This window comes from Engraulis encrasicolus, chromosome 1 (genome assembly GCF_034702125.1).
Source record: "Engraulis encrasicolus isolate BLACKSEA-1 chromosome 1, IST_EnEncr_1.0, whole genome shotgun sequence".
NCBI lineage: Eukaryota > Metazoa > Chordata > Actinopteri > Clupeiformes > Engraulidae > Engraulis > Engraulis encrasicolus.
This window is the reverse complement of record NC_085857.1, coordinates 38,913,917-38,934,153: the sequence shown is the minus strand read 5'-3', so window position 1 is coordinate 38,934,153 and position 20,237 is coordinate 38,913,917. Positions and strand designations below refer to the sequence as shown.

Below are 20,237 nucleotides of genomic sequence, written 5' to 3'. Positions count from 1 at the left end.
GGAAATTGAGATTGCGTTTCTCTCTATTCCATGCAAAGACATGGAAATACTTAGGACTGACTTGTAACTAGACATAGATTGAAGTGTAGACGGGACCAATAACAATGTCACAAGTAAGCAGTAATAATAAAGTTATGAGAGTAATAAATACAGTTGAAACATTAAAAATGTGAAACCTTCAACAGCCTGGAACGATGGGAAGATCCGCATCTTCACCCCGGAGACGGGTCGGCTGATGCTGGTGGTGGACAACGCCCACCGCATGGGCGTCACGGCCATCGCCTGCACCAGCGACTGCCAGAGGATCATCAGTGGAGGAGGAGAAGGACAGGTGAGATTAACCAGGTGTTCATTTAACACTCAGAGTAGAGGACCAGGTGATCTTAACCAGGTGTTCATTTAACACTCAGAGTAGAGGACCAGGTGAGATTAACCAGAGGAAACAGGTGAGCTTAACCAGGTGTTCAATTAACACTCAGAGGAGAGGAAACAGGTGAGTTTAACCAGGTGTTAATTTAACACTCAGAGGAGAGGGACAGGTGAGTTTAACCAGGTGTTCATTTAACACTCAGAGGAGAGGGACAGGTGATCTTAACCAGGTGTTCATTTAATAGTGGTAGGCTTATTCTTTCGTTTGAACAGAATTCAGTATTGAAAAGGTATTTTGTCAATGCATTGTATGCATGTCTTTTGTCACTTTTGTGTTGATACATTTAACCACCACACCGCACCAGTCACAATGTACACAGAGGCGTGAGGGGAGGTGTGCATTGGCACTGTCCTCACGATTCGATTCGATTACGATTCGGGAGGTAGCGATTCGATTCGATTCGATTCGATTCAGTTCTACTGAATTCTATTCTATTTCTACTGAAAGCAAAGCAAATGTTTCATCAGTCATGATGAGGCAATACAATCTCTGAAACTGCCACAGATTTTGTGTTCCGAGGGGCTGTGTTCTTTTCACTGAATGAAGCGGCACCAGTGACTGGCAGAGGTTAGTCAGTGGAGGAGGAGTGGGCCGGGTGATCTTCACCAGGTGTTGATTCAACACTTGGAGTCTATGATAACCACGATGAGTGTTGAGGTGTTGAATGAATTAACACTGCTAAATATCATGTCATATCAGAAATGTTTCATCATATGATAAAATGTTACAGCATATCAGAAACGTTATTACACTTAGCTGACACTTTTATTCAAAGCACCTTACAGATATTACAAGGTCCCCTTTACAGGCAGTCCCTGATATTACAGGGTGCAGTCCATGGAGCAGTGTGGGATTAGGGGGAAGAAGGGATTTGTTAGGGTGGGGATTGCACCTGCAACCCTGTGATCTAAAAAAGTCCAACTCTCTAACCATTACACCACGACTCCCACTTTATTATGAATTGGTCGTAGGTAAGCTACAATCCGTACAATCTTGCTTAAAGCAGCTCCGAGTTAGAAAACTTAATGTGTCAGCAAGTAATCATTAATTGCTAGGCTTCTGATGCTGTATGTAGCCGGAGATGAAAACAAACATATAAATTGAAATATGGATTTCACAGACACAGCCCAAAATGTTACATTTTAAAACTTAATTTACAGCTGGAAATCCGCATTTATGTTTGTGATGTTGTACCTCTGTCTCTTCCATTCAATTTGATTCAGTTCAATTTCATCTAGAATCTGATTACCAGTTTTGACCACAATCCTCCTACATTCAGTAATAGCATCTGTACCCTCATGACTGACTGACACAAGGCCAACATACGCAATGGCTACCCCAGCATGCTGTCTCTTGGGTCTTGGAGGGGCAGCAAAAACGTTTTGAATTGAATTTTGTGTTTGAATTTGATTACCAATGCCACATACACGTACAGTACATGCATTACCTTTCCCTTCACACCTGACTGAATCCAACTCGAGGCCAAATAATGCAATATGTGACGCAGTGGTTACTCTCCCATGTTCTCTGGTGGTCTTTTTATTGCAGATCCGTGTGTGGGAGATTCTCAAGGGGACATACCATGAAGGCGTCCTCAAGGGGACATACCATGAAGGCGTCCTGACCTACACAGTGCATCTTCACGTTAACTTTATCTTTACGTTAACATGTTCTCTGGTGGTCTGTCTTATATTCCAGATCCGTGTGTGGGAGATCCTCAAGGGGACCTACAGGCTGGTGGAGACCATGAAGGAGCACAAGGCGTCTGTCAACTGCATCAAGATCAAGAGCAACGATAAGGAGTGCGTCAGCGCCAGCTCGGACGGGGCCTGCATCATATGGGACCTTGTGTATGTAGACAGCTGACTAATCGATTTCCTTTTTTAGATAATTTAGGTGGTGTTTCCACGTAGCCAGTGGTGTAGTCTATGTAGAATGCACGTATACGCAGGATACCCACCTCAAAATTTCGGGGATGTCAGTATACCCACCGAAAATTGATTCATCCGTTATTTAGAATAGCACAAATATACCCTATACAGTAAATCCACCTGAATGCTCAAATATAGTATACCCACCACTGCATGTAGACGGATATTTTTGAAAAAGCATTGCTTTTGGCGTAAACAGATCACGTAAACAGAGCACGTAAAATCCACGTGTCAAAAATCTAGCTTTAAAAATATCCCATTTAGGGGGCTAAAATGCACCTGTTACAATGTTTTTATTTTCATCCACTTGTTACGTTTACGCCTAAAAATTTAATCCACATTTAAAAATATCCACATACGTGGAAACGGCACCTTAGAATCGACAATTTCATAGCACATACGTGTATTCGAAAAGAGTTTCTACCATATGCAGGTGCACCTCAGCTCTCCTACCTCTACTTAACTCTTCTTGAAAAAGTTGTGACAGTCAGAATCCACTGATTTCATTAGCAGCTGAAACAAATACTTACAATAATAGCATCTCAATTAGTTAATTCAGACATGACCTCATCTGATGCAACAGGAAAAGAAAAATCTCATTAGGCAAAATACGTAAATTCAATTTGCCAAGGCTGCAATTGTATTCCTATTCAGTCTTTTGGGATGGCACAATGGATTCCCTGTAGCCTGGGCACTCCCATGCTGCCTTTAGTTCTACACAATCGTTCCGATCTGAAAGACTATCACTTGTGATAAGGTCTGGTGGTATTTTTTGAAAAAAGGTTCGCACATTCCTTTGGATTTTTTCTTCTTTAAGTTATTTTTTCTTCTTTTTATTCATTCATTCATTGGCAATGACGTTTCAACCTCTCGGTCTTCCTCAGATTCACTGACAAACACAGGCTTGACACATCATCTACAACATCTGGTTACGTAAAATACGTTATCTTTTTGTTCAGCACCAGGGATTGTGCACAAGTAACTCTCTACAAGGTCTGGTGGTAACCAGGCAAGATTCCCTGAGCTCATAGCGGCCTCCTTCCTGCCTGCCCTCCTTCTCTCCTCTCCTCTCCTCTCCTCTCCTCTCCTCTCCTCTCCTCTCCTCTCCTCAGGCGCTACGTGAGGAATCAGATGGTCTTGGCCAACACACTCTTCAGGAGTGTCTGCTACCACCCCGAGGAGTACCAGATCATCACCAGCGGCACCGACAGAAAGGTAATGCACGGGGACGCGCAGGGCCGTAACAAGACATTTTCAAATACCAAGGTCAAATACTGCGTGCTGTACTGCTTACTGTACATTTAGAATGTTTCAAACTCTGTCAAAGTTCGTTTTCATTAATCCACTGCCATGAGAATAAATGAGGGTGGTGTATACACACTGAATGTATCATTGTTGATCATAGATCGATCTTCATCATTGATAAATTGTACATTTTTGAAAAAAAATACTGAGTACATGACCTCTAACTAACACGGCATACCATATACTGTATGGGCAACATTGTCCATTTGTTGCCCTGTTGGGGACCCAGGTTCGAATCTGGCCTGGGTCATCATGTCCCAACCCTTGTTTTCTGTCTCCATCTTCATTGTCCTGCTGACCAAATATACAGTAGGCCAAGAGGGCCCCCCCCCCCCAAAAAAAAAAACAAAACAAAACATTAAACTAGTTAATATTAAACTAGAAATGCACTCAGAGAGTGCAGGCTTCCACCAAGAAAGCTGATTGATAGAACATGTAACTATGCTACACCCCTTTTCAAGTCTTTCTGCTTTGTTTTTGTGGATTTAGAAACTGGAATGTCAAAATTTGTCCAATCCCGCAATGCTGAAGAATCTTAAAAAAAAAAAAAATCCTGGATCCAGATCGTGTTCTGGATCTCCACCATAATTTAATCCTTTTGTGATTTCCAACAACTCCACAAAGTTTCATGCAAGTTTCATCCAAATCCGTTCATAACTTTTTGAGTTATCCTGGTGATAAACAAACAAACAAACAAACAAAAAAGACCGACAAACAGACAAACCAACGCGACCAAAAACATAAACACCTTGGCAGAGGGAAAAAAACAAAACCAAGGAAAGGCACTGCACACTTCTGCCACAGCAAACAGACAGGACGCCTGTACCCACAGTACAGATGGCCAATGCCATCTGAGCGGAGTCCAATATTAGATTGCGTTCATTCAGAAGAGAAATATAATAATAATGTGGAGGCAGGAAGTGGCTTCCTCTCGTGACCCTGGCGTTCTGGAACGCAATATGGAAGAATAAGGACGCACACCTTGTTCCCTGGGCGAAGTCTTCAGTGGCATGCTGTGTTGAGGAATGAGGAACGGGGATAAGCCAATAATGATGAGCGAGTGAGAGAGAGTGAGAGAGAGAGAGAGAGAGAGAGAGAGAGAGAGAGAGAGAGAGAGAGAGAGAGAGAGAAAGATAGAGAGAGAGAGAGAGAGAGAAGGGGAAGGACAGAGAGATGGAGAGGTGCATGAGAAGAGGGAAGAAGATTTTCAGAGAGAGAAAAGGACAAAGAGAGGAGGGAGAGAGAGAGAGAGAGAGAGAGAGAGAGAGAGAGAGAGAGAGAGAGAGAGAGAGAGAGAGAGAGAGAGACTGTGTGTGTGTGTGTGTGTGTGTGTGTGTATATAGTAGTCTCTGCCAGTCCAGGCCCCATGTGGCTCCACACTTTGCCAGCCGCACCATCTGCTAGTTCCAGTGGGCTTGGGAGGGTTAGTCATCCAACCCAGTGCTCCATTCACCAGGGCTGGATTGGTGGGGGGGAGAAATAGGGCCCGGGCACTTTTGGATTAAAGACCCCCCCCAACCCATAATTAGCGCCGCAGAACTGACTCACCAGTGGGCCCCGCACCCTTGTGGGCCCCTATTTTCAGAAATGTAAAAAAATAAATAAAATTGTGATGTTTGATTTTGATGAACAAAAACATTTCTGAAAATAGGGGCCCACAAGGGTGCGGGGCCCACCGGGAAATGTCTGCTATACCAGATGGCCAGTCCTGTCCTGCCATTCACGAGACCTCAAATGGAGCTGTGGAGACTTGGGGACAACGGGGCTTTGGCAGTCCGCACCTCACCTTATTACTGCATCACAGGAAGGGAAGGTGGATGGGTGGGTGGGGGAGTGGGGAAATGGTTTGGAGACTGATCTGATTTAGTGTTTGGAATAATAGTAGTCTTGCCTCTGTGTGGGCTGAGGGTCTGTGTGTTTGTTGATGAGTGTTTGTTTTAGGAAGACTTCACCCTCGGTGCTGTGCTTAGTGCTTACCTGAAAGTTGCCCTTAAAGTTACCTTAAAGTTATATACTGTAAATGTAAACCATTTTGAGACTTTATGCAGCCTGTCCCAAGGATATAGTATTAGTTATGGTATACCATATGGGGGAGGTGTTATAGGTAGGGTAGGGTAGGACTGTATTTTAGGACTGGTTCGGTATTGACAATCGCCACGGTATGTCGGTCAGAACATATAGGCAGTAGACAGACTTCAGTTTTCGATACTTTATCTTTTTCACCAAAACATACATACACAGAGCAATGCACGTACAGGGGGGTCAAACTCAGACTGGACAATTCACATTGAATGGGGTTCTATTGGGGTATGATCATATTTGCAGTATGGTTCATAAGGGCATGTAATTTGGGATAGGAGTCATTTGCGGTATGGTTCTGTAATAATAAAAGACAAAGGAATACAGAACACAAAGTATTAAACATAATATTCACATTACTCGATACACATTAACTGCTATACAATATTATAGCAAGAAATAAGGCACTGGGAAAATTGCCCACTAATTATAGGAAAACCACCCTCTGGTCACTGGACTATAAGATAATGCCCATTAATAATGACTAAGACACTTGCACTGATAACAGGGAAAATACCCAGGGGTTGCTGGTCTATAGTTAAGGCACATCAGCAACCGATCATCACGCATGATCTGCACGCATGAATCTTCATGGCTAGCAATGAAGTTGCAACAAGCTGCTAGCAAGCGCTAAATAATGCTTGGTCATTCATAAGTAGCAATACAGTCTACACACTGTAACCTCGAAATAATTAGACATAAGGCTTCAAATATACAATATAACATCACTACAGACAGTTTAGCAATGAAATATAACTCTTAGAAAACGAAGTAAGGCAGGAACAGTAAGATATTTTCAACAGAAAGCATGTACAAAAAACGATTGCAGTAGCTAACTTTAGCAGCTAAATTGAGACACTCATATCACTCAAATTCGGTTGAAAACACATCTGCAAACATCTACAACAATACTACAACTGAAAACAAGGCAGGAAATACTTACAATTTGTCATCCACGCACACCACAAACGAACACAAAGTTGAATAGGCAGACGGCACGTTTCATCCGACCGTCTCCCAAAACTGCTGTGTAATAATGGCTGAATTAAAAGGATTCTAAATTGTCTACATAAGTCAAACCTGTAGAGGGCGCTGTTTCCACTGAAAGTCTATGGCCTTTACAACACAGCCGCCCCCAAATATGCTAAGCATATTTGCTCATTGTAAAGGCTCTCACGAAGAGGGAGGTACACTGTCTGTCTGTCCATCTGGAACCTCTGGAAGGACGATGAGTCGAGCCACCGGACGAGTGAAGCTCCTGTCGTTCATCATGACCTCGGCGGTTCTGATGAGCCCATCTTGACCAGCGAAGACCTTGACGACTCTCCCAATCGGCCAAGCAGCTCTATGGAGCTGCGGATCCACCATCATGACGACCTGACCTGCAGCCAGTGGCGTGGAGGAAGTGTGCCACTTCTGACGGATCTGCATGGTCGGTAAGTGATGACGGATGAAGCTCCTCCAAAAGTGATCCGTGATGATCTGACTCTGCCTCCAACGGCGTCTGCTTAGGGCTTCCGACTCAGGATACACCACTTGCGGGAGAGCGCTGTCGGGCCGCCCCATGAGAAGCAGGCTTGGGGTGACAGGGTCAGGGTCTGCCACGTTGGAGGAGACGTACCCCAAGGGCTTCGAGTTCAGAATGCACTCAACCTCCACCAGCACAGTCCGAAGGACCTCTTCAGTCACTGGTTGAGAGCCGACGGTCGTGTAGAGGGCTGCCTTCACTGACCGTATCTCCCTCTCCCACGCCCCACCGAAATGGGGTGCAGCAGGTGGGTTAAAGTGAAAAGAGATTTGGCTCCGGGCTAGGGTCTGTTGCAGGTCCGGACTCATGTCCTTGAAGGCCTTGTGCAGCTCCTTTTCTCCACCCTTAAAGTTTGTCCCCTGGTCGGAGTACAGCTCTGCAGGTCGTCCACGGCGAGCTATGAATCTCCTCAGGGCCATGAGGAATGCATCCACATCTATGCTGGTCAAGATGTCCAGATGTACTCCTCTTGTGGTAAGGCATTTGAAGATGATGCCCCATCTCTTTTCATTCCGTCTTCCCACTTTGACCAGGAATGGCCCGAAACAGTCCATGCCTGTTGAGTGGAAAGGAGGCTTGTGGAGACGCAGCCTAGCAGCAGGCAGGTCCGCCATCTTAGGAACTGCTGGCTTGGCTTTCCATCTCCGACACTCAGTACAGAGGAACTGCTGCTTGCGGATGGCCTCTCTTGCTCGTAGAATCCAGACTGTCCGGCGCATTTCTGCGAACACCCGTTCCGGGCCAGGATGGCGGAGCCTGCTGTCGTAGTCTAGGATCAGCAGCTGGGTTGCTGGATGCTTTGGGTCGAGAACGATGGGGTGCATAGTTGAATACTCTAGCCCTTCGGCTCTCCGCAGCCGTCCTCCAACTCTGATGAGTTCCGCTTCTGGGTCGAACTCGGGTGCTAAGGTAAGTAGCCGGCTGGATGAGGGGACAGGCTTTCCTGCTTTCAGCAAGCGATACTCGTCAGGGAAGTGCTCCAGTTGCACTGCTCGGAACAGGAGTCTCTCAGCATCTCTGTAGCATTCAGCAGAGGGGGCACCGTCCTGGTTGGCCGCCCCGTGCAAGGACTGCGCAGTTGCATCGAGGAGATCCTGCCAGCTCTTGTACTGATTGGCATCAGGTATTGGTGGATTGGAATCCACAGTGGCTAGGCCGCAGTAGGTAGGCTTCCTGAGTTCCCCAGTATCCTCTTCTGCGGCTGAGAGTGGTCTGACTGGCCACTCCTCCGGTGGCTGAAGAAGGAAAGGTGGACCCTGGCTCCATCTGTTAGGCGCTGCAAGCTCGGCCAATGACTTTCCTCTTGTCAGGTCATCGGCGGGATTCCGCACTGAATCCACATAGCGCCAGGACTCCAGACTGGTGAGCTCCTGGATCTCTGAGACTCGGGTTCCCACAAAGACCTTGAATCGACATGACTCGGACTGTAGCCACGTCAAGACCGTTGTGGAGTCAGACCATAGCACTGTCTCTCTTATGGGGAGTGTGAGCTCTTCCTGTAGCAGCTTAGCCAGTTGAGCTCCGACGACAGCAGAGCACAGCTCTAGGCGTGGCATAGAGTGTTGCTTCTTCGGTGCTACCCTCGATCTGGCCATCAGGAAGGAAAGAGCCACTCTGCCCTCTGGATCTTGTGACCTCAAGTATGACACAGAGCCGTACGCTTGCTCCGAAGCATCACAGAACACGTGCAGGTCCCGCACTACGTCTGGGTGATCCATCTCTGCTGGCACATAGCACCTTGGGAGGACGATCAGTGAGAGGGAAGGGAGCTCGCTCACCCATTTGTTCCAGGCTTGAAGCAGCTCGTCAGGGAACAGAGGGTCATCCCACTGCCGTTTCTTGTCCCACAATCTCTGGACCAGTACCTTAGCTCGGGTAGTGAATGGTAGGATGTACCCAAGCGGGTCGTATTGGCTGGCCAGGACCCGGTACACATGTCGCAGAGTCTGTGCTTCTTCCTTTGTAGGCCTGTGCTTGTAGCCAAGTACGTCTGTGTGGCAATCCCAGCGCAGCCCCAGGGTGGACTCATTCACCTCCATGCTTTCCTTGGCAAGCCAGAGCTCAACCTTGTCTGAGCGGGCCTCTGTAGGCAGGTGTTCAATGACACTGGGCACATTGCTAGCCCACTGGCGTACCTCGAACCCTCCCTCCGAGAGCACAGACCGCAGCTTGTCGATGAGGTGTTTGGCTTCGCCCTGGGTTTGTGTGCTATGAAGGCAGTTGTCGACATAGAAGTCCCTTTCCACGCACAACCTCACGTCCTCGCCCGCTGCACAGTGGTTGGTCATGTGCCTTTGAAGGGCGAAGGTGGCACAGCAGGGACTACAGGTTGTTCCAAAGGGCAACACCTGCCACTCGTAGATGGTTGGGGGGCACTCTGTCTTCCCATCTCTCCACATGAAGCGAAGCAGAGGCCGGTTTTCAGGGAGAAGGCGCACCTGATGGAACATACCTTTTATGTCCCCGCTGATGCCAATGGCGTGCTGGCGGAACCGGAGTAGCACTCCTAGCAGTGAGGGCCCCAGCGTTGGTCCAGGTAGCAGCATCTCGTTGAGTGACAGGCCTTTGTGCTGGAATGAACAATTGAACACAACTCGATGCTTGCCGTTGTGTTCAACCATGTGGTGGGGTATGAACCAAGACTCTGCGTCATGCTCCAAGTCAATGCTGTGACGCTGCACCACATAGCCGCTGTCGACTAACTTCTGGATCTCGGCACTGTATATCTGAGCCCTCTCAGGAGTCTTGACCAGTCGCCTCTCCGTACTTCGGAGCTGAGGCATCACTGCATCCACTGGGGCTTGAAGAGTAGGCATGCCTTTCTTCCTCAGCAAGGGTGTGGCGTAGCGCAGAGTGCCTGCGATGTCGGTGCGCACAGTCTTGCTTTCCAGGAGTGCGATGGCTGCCTGATCTTCTCTGGACCGGGTGACGAGCTTGGGATTCCGTGGTGGCAGGACCTCTAACTGCCATAGCTTTTCCACGTTCCTCTGTAGCTCAGCTGCTATGGGATCCACAGATGTGAACTGGCAACTTGTTGGCTGCAGCCTCTGGTCCAAGACACTTGCTGGTCCTTGTAACACCCACCCGAGCCTGGACTTAACGGCGGCAGGCCCTCCTGGAGGTCCCAGCCTCACTGGCTCAATAGGCGTTATGAGGTGAGGATGGTCTGCACCAATCAGCAGTAGAGGGCTGGCATGGGTGAAGGACTGGATGGGCACACTCTCCAGGTGCCTGTATTTCCGCTTCAAGGACTCCATAGGGTAGGAGTGAGTGGACAGTCCAAAGGCTTTGGCTGTAAAGGCCTGCTTTATCTGAAAGCGCTTCTTAGGCCAAGCTGTTGACGAGACAGTGAACGAGACACATGCACCATGGAGTGTCTGAATGTCTTGCCTGATGGTCCTCAATGCCAGGTCTTCAGGGCTGCCCTGCAGTCCAAGCTTCTCTGCTGCTTCTGCGAGAAGAATGGTCCGTTCAGAACCATCGTCGAGAACTGCATACGTGTCGAGTTTGCGGCTGCCATGCTGAAGTCGCACCTTAATGACCTTCAGAAGAACTCTCTGGTTGTCTCTAGGTTGATCCAGGTACAGGGTCTCCGTAGTAGCAGCAGGCACCATTTCAGCCTTCTTTGATGACCTCTGGTTCACCTCATGGAGCACTTGAAGGTGTATGTTCTGGCAGAGGCCGCATGGCTTCTTCAAAGTGCATTGTGCTGCTTGGTGGGACCTACCACAGCGCCAACACCTGTGCTTATCCCGGATCCACTGGATTCTTTGGTCTGTGTTGAGACCCTGGAACTTTGCACACTTGCTAAGAAAATGTTCTTCATTGTCGCAGTAGGGACAATAAGCCTTGAACTTGCCATTCTTAGCCTTGGCCGATGTGCTACTTTGCTCTGCGGGCGCATTGCTCGTGGTGTCCTTTCCACTGTGCAGAACTGTGGTAGACTTGCTGGATCGGGAGTCCTTCTTCCGATCTCCCTTGCGAGTCTGCTGCTCTTTGCCGGCTGGGCCACTGAGCACCCCTTCTGGGTCCTGGTACCAGACTTCCGTCCGCAGCCACTCCGCTAGCTCCCACAGGGTGTGAACATTGCCAGGTTTGTAGTGCATCTGCCGCTTGAACGTTGCCCTTAGCTCTGGAGGCAACTTGCTGAGTAGACGGGCTACATGGGATCCACAATAAAGTTCAGCTTCACCTTCTGGACCCAACGTCTTCAGCATACCCACCAATGAACTGATTTGGAGGGCAAATCGCTCGAATGAGGCAAAGTCACCTCGGCGGACGTCAGGAGCATCCATGACCTTGGCTATGTTGTTCAAAGCGAGCTGGTGGGGTTGCCCATACTTCTCCGTCAACGCCGCCATGGTGTGGGTGTACGGAGTGGGCGAATGCAGATACGAATCTGCTACTAGGCGGGCTTCTTCCAGCAGCAGATGATCCCTCAAGATCTGGTAGCAGAACAGCTCTGTGCTGTTGGCAGGAAGAAGATTCTCCAATGATATCTTGAGCTGAAGAAACTCGATTGGGTCTTTATGGATGAAGTCGGGAATGGACGGCTTTGGTCCCTTGTAGGTAAGTTCCCTTGTCTGCACTCCCAACGGCAACTGCTGGCGTTGAAGTGCAGGAGGATTTGGCTGCAATGGAGCTTGCCTGCCGAATGAGGGTACTGGAGGTGGCCGTCCAGCATATGTAGAGTATGCTGGCTGCTGAAACTGGGAATGAACTGGTTGACCAACTGCTCCCGCTGCATTCCTGAACTGTTGATAACTGGGACCATAGCTTGCTGGTAAACTACTCTGAGGCGGCAGCAGGAGGGACTGCGACACAGGTTGAGCCGCCACTTGCTGTGGTGCGATAACATGAGGTAGAGAGGCAGTCAACTGTGCTTGTGGCAGTGAGGTAGCATTCACCGTAGGGATGACTGCTGGGGCAGGAAAATGATGCACTGGAGCCTGCTGTGGCTGTGATCTGGTATCCTGCTCCAGGGATCTAGGAGACTGCACTGGTGACAGTGCGTGAATTTTGTCCTTCACCATCTGTAGCTCGCTCATCACCTTCTCCAAGTATGCCATCACTGGATTGGATAGTGAGTCTGATTGGGCAGCAGTAGAGTCAGGTGCCTGAGACGGTTGCCCATGCTGAGGGTGCTGCGGTGGCTGACTCACCTGGTTCACTGATGGCGGCTGAAGGTGATTTACTGTAGACGGTGGGGGGTGAGGCTGGATGGCGTCAGACTGGTTAGGAGGCTGAGGTGCAGTGTTAGGCATGTTGACAATGACCGTTGGTGACTGAGGTATTAATGGCGGCGGAGCGTCGACGTCTATCAACAAGGTGTCGTCAGTCTCAAATGCGGAGGTGTGATGACGGGGTGAGCTGAGGGACTGTAGTTCAGCTATCCGTCGTGGGGTCACACTCGCTGGACTTAGCAGTTCTACTTCTTTGTCTTCTATTACCTGGTCACTCTGGAATAGGTAATTGCTGCTACTTACAGCGTGTTGTCTCAGACTCTGGCGGAGCTGACGAACAAGGCGAATGTCTTGACCAGCTCCTATTGCTCCTAACTCAGTGATTAGCTTATCCAACTCCTCACGAAGCATCAGGGGGTTAGAGGTTTCTGGCGATGGTGGTCGAATGGAGGCTGATGTGAGTGCATTGCCATCAAATTGTTGTAGGGGGCGCACTTCATCCTCTTCGACCAACCTCTGTGCATGCTCTGTATAGCTGGTGTATGTATCTTTTTGTCTGGTGGTGTTGTAATTCACCACAAAGTCCTCCAGGTGGCTGGGTCGGCGCGTCTGGCGTCCTGGAAGACTTGACTGTCTCTCATCCATCCTGTATCCGCGGTAACCGTCAATCCGGCTCGAAGGACCTCAATGTGGGGGAGGTGTTATAGGTAGGGTAGGGTAGGACTGTATTTTAGGACTGGTCCGGTATTGACAATCGCCACGGTATGTCGGTCAGAACATATAGGCAGGAGGCAGACTTCAGTTTTCGATACTTTATCTTCTTCAACACAAACATACATACACAGAGCAATGCACGTACAGGGGGGTCAAACTCAGACTGGACAATTCACATTGAATGGGGTTCTATTGGGGTATGATCATATTTGCAGTATGGTTCATAAGGGCATGTAATTTGGGATAGGAGTCATTTGCGGCATGGTTCTGTAATAATAAAAGACAAAGAAAATACAGAACACATAATATTAAATATAATATTCACATTACTAAATACACATTCACTGCTATACAATATTATAGCAAGAAATAAGGCACTGGGAAAATTGCCCCCTAATAATAGGTAAACCACCCTCTGGTCACTGGACTATAATAAAATGGCCATTAATAATGACTATGGCACTTGCAATGATAACAGGGAAAAATACCCAGTGGTTGCTGGTCTATAGTTAAGGCACATCAGCAACCGATCATCACGCATGATCTGCACGCATGAATCTTCATGGCTAGCAATGAAGTTGCAACAAGCTGCTAGCAAGCGCTAAATAATGCTTGGTCATTCATAAGTAGCAATACAGTCTACACACTGTAACCTCGAAATAATTAGACATAAGGCTTCAAATATACAATATAACATCACTACAGACAGTTTAGCAATGAAATATAACTCTTAGAAAACGAAGTAAGGCAGGAACAGTAAGATATTTTCAACAGAAAGCATGTACAAAAAACGATTGCAGTAGCTAACTTTAGCAGCTAAATTGAGACACTCATATCACTCAAATTCGGTTGAAAACACATCTGCAAACATCTACAACAATACTACAACTGAAAACAAGGCAGGAAATACTTACAATTTGTCATCCACGCACACCACAAACGAACACAAAGTTGAATAGGCAGACGGCACGTTTCATCCGACCGTCTCCCAAAACTGCTGTGTAATAATGGCTGAATTAAAAGGATTCTAAATTGTCTACATAAGTCAAACCTGTAGAGGGCGCTGTTTCCACTGAAAGTCTATGGCCTTTACAACAATTAGGTCATTACACTGGCTACCAGTGAGATTTAGAATTGAGGTCAAAACTTGTTTGATAGTCTATAAATCACTAAAAGCCCTAAGCCCTAAGTATTTTGTACATACTATGCTAGGGCAATATTATCCTAAAAGATGTCTTAGGTCTAAAATCGTTGTGGTAAAATTCAGACAGTGTGAAATGGCGTTTAGTCATTATGCTGCCAAATACTGGAATCAGCTTCTTGTCCAAATTACAACTGCCCCAACAGTATCGTTAAAAATGAAAATGAATGATAAGTGTCTTTATTTTCCTCTGCCTTTGGTCATAGTTATGTATCTACTCTCTATAGAGTGGAATGTTTGAACAAGAATAAAAGTTCTAAAGAATTTTAGATGCCATTGAGTATAATGTGGAATTCTCAGGAATTCTAGAATCTTGCATTGTTGTGAAACTACATTCTTTTTCATTCAGTAGAATGTTCACAAACTCAATCCCAAGGATTTAATGGTGCAGCATGACACTGGTGCCAAAAGGGAGCGAGAGCAGTACACTGGTGCTTTTGTTTACACGTTCCAAGGTTCAAATGAGGTCACTCGAGACTTCAGTTGGTTATAGAGTGAAATCAGAGATACTGTTGCTTTCCTTTAGAAACAATCTCTGGTGAAATGCACCAGGGGTTGACTCATGTGCCACTGATATACATACTATATTTACTCGCATTGATAGTTGCTTATAACACACTGTTCCCAATATGAATTAATCTCTGTTTATCTGTGTCATGCTTTGTGAAGGGTGCAATCCTAAAGGCTTTAAAATGAATCAGCATGGTTATTTTTTAACTGCTTTTGTTCCATTTCAGTAGCATATTGCCGCTATAGAAATCCCATATAGCAATCAAATTCTTATTTTTAAAAAAATATTAGTGAACCTATGGAGTCCTGTTTAGGTAGTGGGTAGTGGTGGTGTTGTGTAGAGACCCACAAGGTCACGACTGCATCTAAGCACTACAGTAGGCGCTTCATTATTATCTTGGATGGAGCTCAGCTCCCTCCCTCCTCTCTCTCTCTCTCTCTCTCTCTCTCTCTCTCTCTCTCTCTCTCTCTCATCCCTTCTTCTCATGGACAAGGTTCATTATTATCTTGGATACAGCAGAGTCCCCTCTCCTCCTCCTTCCTTCCCTCCATACCTCCCTTCTTTTCTTTTCCTTCCCTCCTTCCTGTTTTCTCTCCATCCCTCCATCTTTCCCTCGCTCCCAGGGACAAGCTGCCATTCTTTAGAAGAAGCAGACCTTCACTTCTTGGCTGGGGCTTATTGCACAGAAACACACAGGGAGATTGTGAGAGTAGTGTGAAGAAGAGTGAAGGAGAGTTGTGAATCAAAAAGTACCACTGTGTGAAACTTTCCACACTGTGTGAATTCAGTGAATCTTTCCAAAGCTTGGGTCACCCATCCTTCACACTCTCTGTCATGGAAGATATGGGGAGGGAAGGTCATGTTTTATTTTATTCGTCCTCTTTTGATTTCTTGGAGCTCATCTCCTCAGCAGTAGTATGGATGAGCTTGATCATTACGAAGAAATTCGTCATCTGCCATCTGAACTAATTTCCCAGACAAGATAAATCCACAAAACAAACATGTTTGTCTGATGAGGAATCTAATTGTGCATTTATTTATTTATATATATATACCGTGTCTTGGTTATGTAGCCTCTTACTGCAGAAGGGGTCGGCGGCGGGCCTGTTCACTGTTTGCTGAAAATACTCAACTACATCATAACAACATTGCTATGACAGTGCAGAGAGCCTTAAGTAACAGATTAAGACATTACAATTTTGGTGACAGTAAGGTTATAACATAGGTGCTGCACTAAGGGGTTAATCTGAAATAAAATGCACCTTGGTCACACATGGTTATGAAAGGGGTCATTTGTGGCATGTAATAATGGAGGTTGCACACATCTTACAGTACTTACATACAGGTTGCTGTCATGACAGTAACGCATTTACCATGTCATCCATTAACCAGGCAAGAGAAAAAGGATTTTATTTGTTCCTGCAAGTAACAATTACCAAAGACCCTGGAAAATGATGCCAGCAGTCAACATGAAGATGAAATGAGGACAGATTTGTTGACCTGAGAAGCAAAGGAGTATTTATTTATTACACAATCCCTAGAGAGCTTGCAAACAGTCAAAGTAGCGAAGGGGAGTAGAGTTGCCCAGCCGGGACTCAAACCCAGACCTTCTAGGGTAGTAAACTGGGGCTCTGACTGCTACACCAAAGAGCCAGGCTCGTTGGCAAGACAGTCAGAACACAACCATAACCCTAGTGATGGTCACTCCATCGCAGTTAACATGTTACTGTTGGTTCGCTGTTTTCCACTAGAAAACTTGTTTCTTCATTTTGTTGTCCAGGAGGCACATCATGATGTTGACTGTTTGGAAGCTCTTTGGTAATTGATCTGGATGTGAAAACAAGAAATATTGGCAGTGTGAATTGGCATTGTAAATTGGATGTGTTTGTGTTGACACAGGTCACCCTGTCCAGACTAAATAGAGCCTCCAAAAATGCATCACCAGGTGAACCAACATGATGATGAAATCAAGACAGATTGTTGACCTTCTATTTGTCAGACATATGAATTACCGGGCAGGGAGCTTCCAAACAGTCATGACAATGAAAATAAGACAGGACTGGCAGTGTGAGCATTGCAAATTGGATGCTGCTGTAGACACTGGTCAACCTGCTTAGACCAAACTGCCATGGCTATGGTTTGTTGTTTTTGTTGTTAGGTGCCAATGAAATAATGATTTCAAAAATAGAAGATTTCTATTTCGATCCACAGGTGACACATGTGATGTAAATAGATGTCACTGTGCTGTATGTTCAGTATTTTCCATTAGGAAGGTTTATTCATTTGGTTGTCCAGGGAGGAACAGGGTTTTGTTATAAATATTTTATTGTAAATATGTGTATAGGTCTTCAAATAACAAGTTCTTATTGGTCCTTAATATACATGTTTAGGCTTTTCAGATGGTATGAATGAAGCTAGTTGCTGTGAGTTAATATATTGCAGTAATTTAATCATCTAACATCAGCCAGAATTTTAATTTTAGACTTTAAGGTGGTAGGGATCTATCTGTAAGTTGTCCACATAACACTTCAATGCTTTCAGTATAAAGCAGTAGAGCACACAGATTTTTCTTTAACAAAAAGCCTATTTTCAAAGCCTGTTGACTTTGACACTTTTTCTCTCTGTGTTGGTGTTGGACCTTGAAGCTAAAAAAAAAGAAGAAGAAGAAAAAAAAAACAACGAGACACACCAACCCATAATGCATGCGTCAGAGGCTGGCACAGGGGTGCCGGCAGCGGGGGGGGCAAAGGGGTCACCTGGCCCGGGCCCAGGGAGAGCGGTGGCCCAGAATTGGGTCCTTATGACATTGTATGTATTGGGCTGGGGGCCCTTTCAGACAACTTTTTCCTGGGCCCAGCCAAAGCTGTCAGCGGCCCTGGGCTGGCAGGACTCCACATTACAATGATGAGAGAGCGTTCTCTCTCTCCCCATCCTCCTCCTGACATCCTCCTCAGCTAGTTTGAAATTGTAATCAGTGGTGGTTGTAAAAATAACCAGAATGGATGTGTGACGTGTACTGTATAGGGCGCCTCATTTTGGGATTTTGTGTGCTCCAAAAATAGCGTCATCACCACCACCACCACCACCGCCGTCGGTTCCCCCATTGCCCAAAACAAGCAGCTGCCAGCCTCACATATGATTAGCATACATTGAAAAGCACAAATGCATATTTTTAAAATCTGATTAAGATTTATAAGATTACCCATTGGACAAAATTGTGACACTTTTTAATTGCCTTTAAGAAACAGGCATCCAGATACAGAGCAACTGAAGATATTTGCTGAAAGGAGGCCTGGATAATACCATTCATCCCATTGATCTAAATTCAACTGGAGAATACGGCATTACACTTGGCTTTTGCTTTTACCCAAACCGTTTACACAGTGTTTACCGTTCCTGAACCAATGTTAGGTGCCTTGCTCAAGGGAAATTGGAGACTGTGCGATTTGAACCTTCAACCATCTGATATCAAGACCTTAAGCCAACTCCTTAGGCCATTGGTGCATAGTCAGCATTTAAAGGGGAAAGAATAAAATCGGATGGTGCAACAAACATATGATTAAAGCCCCTTTAGACGCACAAGTGATGTAGGTAATGTTATTGGAATCATACAGGGCATTTTCAGGACATTTTGTAAAGCGTATCTTGCAAAAGCGCAATTCTAATGTCATTTTCTCATTTGCAATCGGTAGGGTGAATGAAGAATAGTCCCTCAAAAGTTGTGGCTAGGCTGATAGCAGGGAAACTTAATCATTTTCTCCACGGAGGCGGGGCGTCAGAGAAACGCCAGGCCACAAGCACAGGTCGAGGACGGGAGTCCGCAAATTGGAATCCACTTATTATGTTGTGTATATCCTATTATATATCCTTTGTACCATCACATATATGTGATAAGAATTTTAGCAAAATGTTGAGTTCTCACTATGATGTCACAATCCCCCTCCCTGATAACAATTGACTTGATGTCATCGTCATCCATATGACATAACAGTGTCCTAATGCATCATGTGTCATAAATATTTTATGACTTTGTCATTAAGTGACATTCGGTTTTGGTAAATACAGCCCAAACAATGTCACCTTTTCATGACCATGAAACATTTATGACATTGACATCATGCTTATAACTCGTGTATGACATGACTTTTTTGACACTATTGTGATACTGTTATGTCATACAAATGGCACTGGTGTCATGTAAACTTCAACTCCCATTATAGTTTAATCATTAACACAGAGTAATGTTGGAGCAGTATACAGGTAGAATGGTTGAGTAAAATTTTAGAAGAACTGGGGGAACTTACTCCTCAAAATTTGAATGTATAATACTGTATGGTGGTTTATTGATATTTTCTCTTGCAGATCGGCTACTGGGAGGTGTATGATGGTGCGGCCATTAGAGAGCTGGAGGGCTCCATCTCAGGGGCCATCAACGGCATGCACATCACTCAGGAGGGAGACTTCTTTGTCACTGGTGAGTACCAAGGGCGCTGGAACGAGTTTTAACCATCACTATGTGTTAAGGATTTTATATTGTCACTATGATGTCATAAACCCTGTGCAGGATTTTTAACACAGAGTTCTATGGTAGCTATAGAATTCTCGGGTAAAATTCTAGAACTGGGGAAAATCTTTACTCCTCAAAGTAATGGGACGTTTTGTTTCCCCTTCATTCTTACGTTCTTAACAGTGTTATTACTGCTGCACTCCATTCATTTGTCTGCTGTAAAAATTGAGAAAGCATCATTTAGGGTGCCCAAAAGTGGGGATGCGAATCCACCACTGCATCCCCCTTTCCGGCCCTTTTGGTTAGTGCATGTCACTCACCATTGGTTCTCATTGTAGTGCAGTCAATGGGTTTGAGTCGCAATTGAAAGGTTCAATTCTTCATACCAGCAAACCCTATGACTAAGGTGCGCTCTTGGTTGCTGTTGGGCACGCACCATTTTTCCCTAAAAGAAGAAAAAAAAAGTCTGGTCATGACAGCCAGCAGTCATGGGCTTGCGATAAGGAGTTGGTGGAGCCCTGACATAAGGGCCATGGGTTCAGCTCCCTGAACCAACCCCATGACTGTAGTGAGGGCCGGATTAAGATGGCCCGGGGCCCCTAAGCTACAGGTTGCGATAGGTCCCCCACAGAAAAAGAAAAAAAAAAAACGACAAAATTACACAAACAGTGTTATAATTCCAAGCTATAAATTAAGTCTGCCTATTATAGAAAGGAGTATTAACCCCATTGTGTCCTGGACACACATATACAGGTTTTTCAGGATTTTGAGATTTTAGTTGTTTCATTAACTATGTGGGTATGTTAGAGCTGGATGAACACATTACAATGCAAGGGGAGGGTCTTGGC

At 45.9% G+C, this 20,237-nt stretch overlaps 1 protein-coding gene across 1 annotated transcript in view; it reads left to right on the top strand.

The window, feature by feature from the left end:
* cfap52 (cilia and flagella associated protein 52) overlaps nt 1-20,237 on the top strand; it is a 30,310-nt gene that overhangs the window by 8,200 nt on the left and 1,873 nt on the right. The window contains exons 10-13 of the mRNA XM_063201892.1: nt 186-331; nt 2,129-2,280; nt 3,474-3,576; nt 19,245-19,356. Coding sequence (XP_063057962.1) covers nt 186-331; nt 2,129-2,280; nt 3,474-3,576; nt 19,245-19,356 — 513 coding nt within the window. The remainder of the gene's footprint in view (nt 1-185; nt 332-2,128; nt 2,281-3,473; nt 3,577-19,244; nt 19,357-20,237) is intronic.